Genomic DNA, 3,894 nt, shown 5'->3' on the forward strand with positions numbered 1-3,894 from the left:
GTGGTGGTTGTTGTGGTGGTGGTGGTGGTTGTGGTGGTTGTTGTTGTGGTGGTGGTGGTTGTGGTGGTGGTGGTGGTGGTGTTGGTGGTGATGGTGGTGGTTGTGGTGGTGGTGGTTGTGGTGGTGGTGGTGGTGGTGGTGTTGGTGGTGATGGTGGTGGTTGTGGTGGTGTTGGTGGTGATGGTGGTGGTTGTGGTGGTGGTGGTGGTGGTGGTTGTGATGGTGGTGGTTGTGGTGGTTGTGATGGTGGTGGTTGTGGTGGTGGTGATGGTGGTTGTGATGGTGGTGGTTGTGGTGGTTGTGGTGGTGGTGGTTGTGGTGGTTGTGGTGGTGGTGGTGGTTGTGGTGGTTGTGGTGGTGGTGGTTGTGGTGGTGGTGGTGGTGGTTGTGGTGGTTGTTGTTGTGGTGGTGGTGGTTGTGGTGGTGGTGGTGGTGTTGGTGGTGATGGTGGTGGTTGTGGTGGTGGTGGTTGTGGTGGTGGTGGTGGTGGTGGTGGTGTTGGTGGTGATGGTGGTGGTTGTGGTGGTGTTGGTGGTGATGGTGGTGGTTGTGGTGGTGGTGGTGGTGGTGGTGGTGGTGGTTGTGATGGTGGTGGTGGTGGTGGTTGTGATGGTGGTGGTTGTGGTGGTTGTGATGGTGGTGGTTGTGGTGGTGGTGATGGTGGTTGTGATGGTGGTGGTTGTGGTGGTTGTGGTGGTGGTGGTTGTGGTGGTTGTGGTGGTGGTGGTGGTTGTGGTGGTTGTGGTGGTGGTGGTTGTGGTGGTGGTGGTGGTGGTTGTGGTGGTGGTTGTGGTGGTGGTGGTGGTGGTGATGGTGGTTGTGGTTGTTTGTGGTGGTGGTGGTGGTGGTTGTGGTGGTTGTGGTGGTTGTTGTTGTGGTGGTGGTTGTGGTGGTGGTTGTGGTGGTTGCGGTGGTGGTGGTTGTTCACGGTGGCTGAGAAGGGGTTGTTTGTGGTGGTGGTGGTTGTGGTGGTTGTGGTGGTTGTTGTTGTGGTGGTGGTGGTGGTTGTGGTGGTTGTTGTTGTGGTGGTGGTGGTTGTGGTGGTGGTGGTGGTGTTGGTGGTGATGGTGGTGGTTGTGGTGGTGGTGGTTGTGGTGGTGGTGGTGTTGGTGGTGATGGTGGTGGTTGTGGTGGTGGTGGTTGTGGTGGTGGTGGTGGTGGTGGTGTTGATGGTGATGGTGGTGGTTGTGGTGGTTGCGGTGGTGGTGGTGGTGGTGATGGTGGTTGTGGTTGTTTGTGGTGGTGGTGGTGGTGGTTGTGGTGGTTGTGGTGGTTGTTGTTGTGGTGGTGGTTGTGGTGGTTGCGGTGGTGGTGGTTGTTCACGGTGGCTGAGAAGGGGTTGTTTGTGGTGGTGGTGGTTGTGGTGGTTGTGGTGGTGGTTGTTGTGGTGGTGGTGGTGGTTGTGGTGGTTGTTGTTGTGGTGGTGGTGGTTGTGGTGGTGGTGGTGGTGTTGGTGGTGATGGTGGTGGTTGTGGTGGTGGTGGTTGTGGTGGTGGTGGTGTTGGTGGTGATGGTGGTGGTTGTGGTGGTGGTGGTTGTGGTGGTGGTGGTGGTGGTGGTGTTGGTGGTGATGGTGGTGGTTGTGGTGGTGTTGGTGGTGATGGTGGTGGTTGTGGTGGTGGTGGTGGTGGTGGTGGTTGTGATGGTGGTGGTTGTGGTGGTTGTGATGGTGGTGGTTGTGGTGGTGGTGATGGTGGTTGTGATGGTGGTGGTTGTGGTGGTTGTGGTGGTGGTGGTTGTGGTGGTTGTGGTGGTGGTGGTGGTTGTGGTGGTTGTGGTGGTGGTGGTTGTGGTGGTGGTGGTTGTGGTGGTGGTTGTGGTGGTGGTGGTGGTGGTGATGGTGGTTGTGGTTGTTTGTGGTGGTGGTGGTGGTGGTTGTGGTGGTTGTGGTGGTTGTTGTTGTGGTGGTGGTTGTGGTGGTTGCGGTGGTGGTGGTTGTTCACGGTGGCTGAGAAGGGGTTGTTTGTGGTGGTGGTGGTTGTGGTGGTTGTGGTGGTTGTTGTTGTGGTGGTGGTGGTGGTTGTGGTGGTTGTTGTTGTGGTGGTGGTGGTTGTGGTGGTGGTGGTGGTGTTGGTGGTGATGGTGGTGGTTGTGGTGGTGGTGGTTGTGGTGGTGGTGGTGTTGGTGGTGATGGTGGTGGTTGTGGTGGTGGTGGTGGTGGTGGTGTTGGTGGTGATGGTGGTGGTTGTGGTGGTGGTGGTTGTGGTGGTGGTGGTGGTGTTGGTGGTGATGGTGGTGGTTGTGGTGGTGGTGGTGGTGGTGGTGGTGGTGGTTGTGATGGTGGTGGTTGTGGTGGTTGTGATGGTGGTGGTTGTGGTGGTGGTGATGGTGGTGGTGATGGTGGTGGTTGTGGTGTTGGTTGTGGTGGTGGTGGTTGTGGTGGTGGTGTTGGTGGTGATGGTGGTGGTTGTGGTGGTGGTGGTGGTGGTTGTGGTTGTTGTGGTGGTTGTGGTGGTTGTGGTGGTGGTGGTTGTGGTGGTGGTGGCTCACGGTGGCTGAGAAGGGGTTGTTAGCCAGCACGGCGGTGAGGAGCTGCGCTGCGTGACGCGTCACCAGCACGGAGCGGTCGTGCAGACGTCCCACGGCCAGCGGCACCACCTCGCGGAACCGCGAGAGAGGCATGGCCTGGTAGACACCACCACAACAACAACATCAACAACAACATCAACAACATCATCAACAACATCAACCAACATCAACAACAACAACATCAACAACAACAACAATAACCACCACAACATCAACAACAACAACATCAACAACAACATCAACAACAACAACATCAACAACAACATCAACAACATCAACAACATCAACATCAACAACATCAACAACAACATCAACAACAACAACAACAACAACATCAACATCATCACAGCACCACCTCACAGAACCGTGAGAGAGGAATGGCCTGGCAAACACCAACACAACAACAACAACCATCACCACCACAACAATAACCACCACAACAACAACATCAACAACAATAACCACCACAACAACAACATCAACAACAACAATAACCACAACAACAACAAACATCAACATCATCACAGCACCACCACCCTCCCCCCCTCCTCCCTCCTCCCTCCCCTCCTCCCCCTCCCCCTCCCCTCCTCCCCTCCCCCTCCCCCCCCCCTCCCCTCCCCCCCCCCCTCCTCCCCCCCCCTCCCTCCCCCCTCCCTCCCTCCCCCCCCCCTCCCCCCCCTCCCCTCCCCCTCCCCCCCTCCCCTCCCCCTCCCCCCACCCCGCTCACCTTATCCCGAGCCAGCCTTGCCCAAACCTGCAGTGCACGGCTCCTGACAAACGAGTTGGTGTCGTGAACGTGCGCGGCACAGCAGGTCCAGGAACTGCTCACGCCGCTCACGGGACCGCTGCCTCTCCTCCTCCTCCTCCTCCACCTCCTCCTCATCACCCTCCACCACGTCCACCACCACGTCCACCACCTCCTCCTCCACCTCCTCGACTTTCCCGCGGGCAACAAGCTCGCCCAGGATGGACAACACGGAGCTGCGCAGCGGGGGGCACTGGCAGGGAAGGCGGCGAGAGAGAGACAACAACAACAACAACCAGGGTCGCTCGCCCCGCTCGCTCGCCCATCCACTCGGTCGCCCACTCACCCACTCACCCACTTACCCGTCCACACACTCACTCGCTCACCCACCCACCCACCCACCCACCCACTCACTCACTCACCCACTCACTCACCCACCCACTCACCCACCACCACTCACCCACTCACCCACTCACCACTCACCCACCCACCTCACCCATCCCACACACTCACTCACTCACCCACCCACTCACTCACCCACCCACTCACTCACCCATCCACTCGCTCACTCACCCACCCACCCACTCACTCGCTCACTCACCCACCCACTCGCTCACTCA

At 58.3% G+C, this 3,894-nt stretch overlaps 1 protein-coding gene across 1 annotated transcript in view; it reads right to left on the reverse strand.

Annotated features, from left to right (window-relative positions):
- LOC144955466 (condensin complex subunit 1-like) overlaps positions 1-3,604 on the reverse strand; it is a gene marked incomplete at its 3' end in the record, with an annotated part of 27,980 nt that extends 24,376 nt beyond the window's left edge. Inside the window, exons 1-2 of the mRNA XM_078885673.1 lie at positions 3,257-3,604; positions 2,491-2,625 (exon numbers count right to left, since the gene is read on the reverse strand). Coding sequence (XP_078741799.1) covers positions 2,491-2,625; positions 3,257-3,412 — 291 coding nt within the window. The remainder of the gene's footprint in view (positions 1-2,490; positions 2,626-3,256) is intronic.
- Positions 3,605-3,894: the final 290 nt, after the last annotated feature.

The sequence above is a fragment of the Lampetra fluviatilis genome, unplaced genomic scaffold (assembly GCF_964198595.1).
Source record: "Lampetra fluviatilis unplaced genomic scaffold, kcLamFluv1.1 SCAFFOLD_1035, whole genome shotgun sequence".
Taxonomy (NCBI): domain Eukaryota; kingdom Metazoa; phylum Chordata; class Hyperoartia; order Petromyzontiformes; family Petromyzontidae; genus Lampetra; species Lampetra fluviatilis.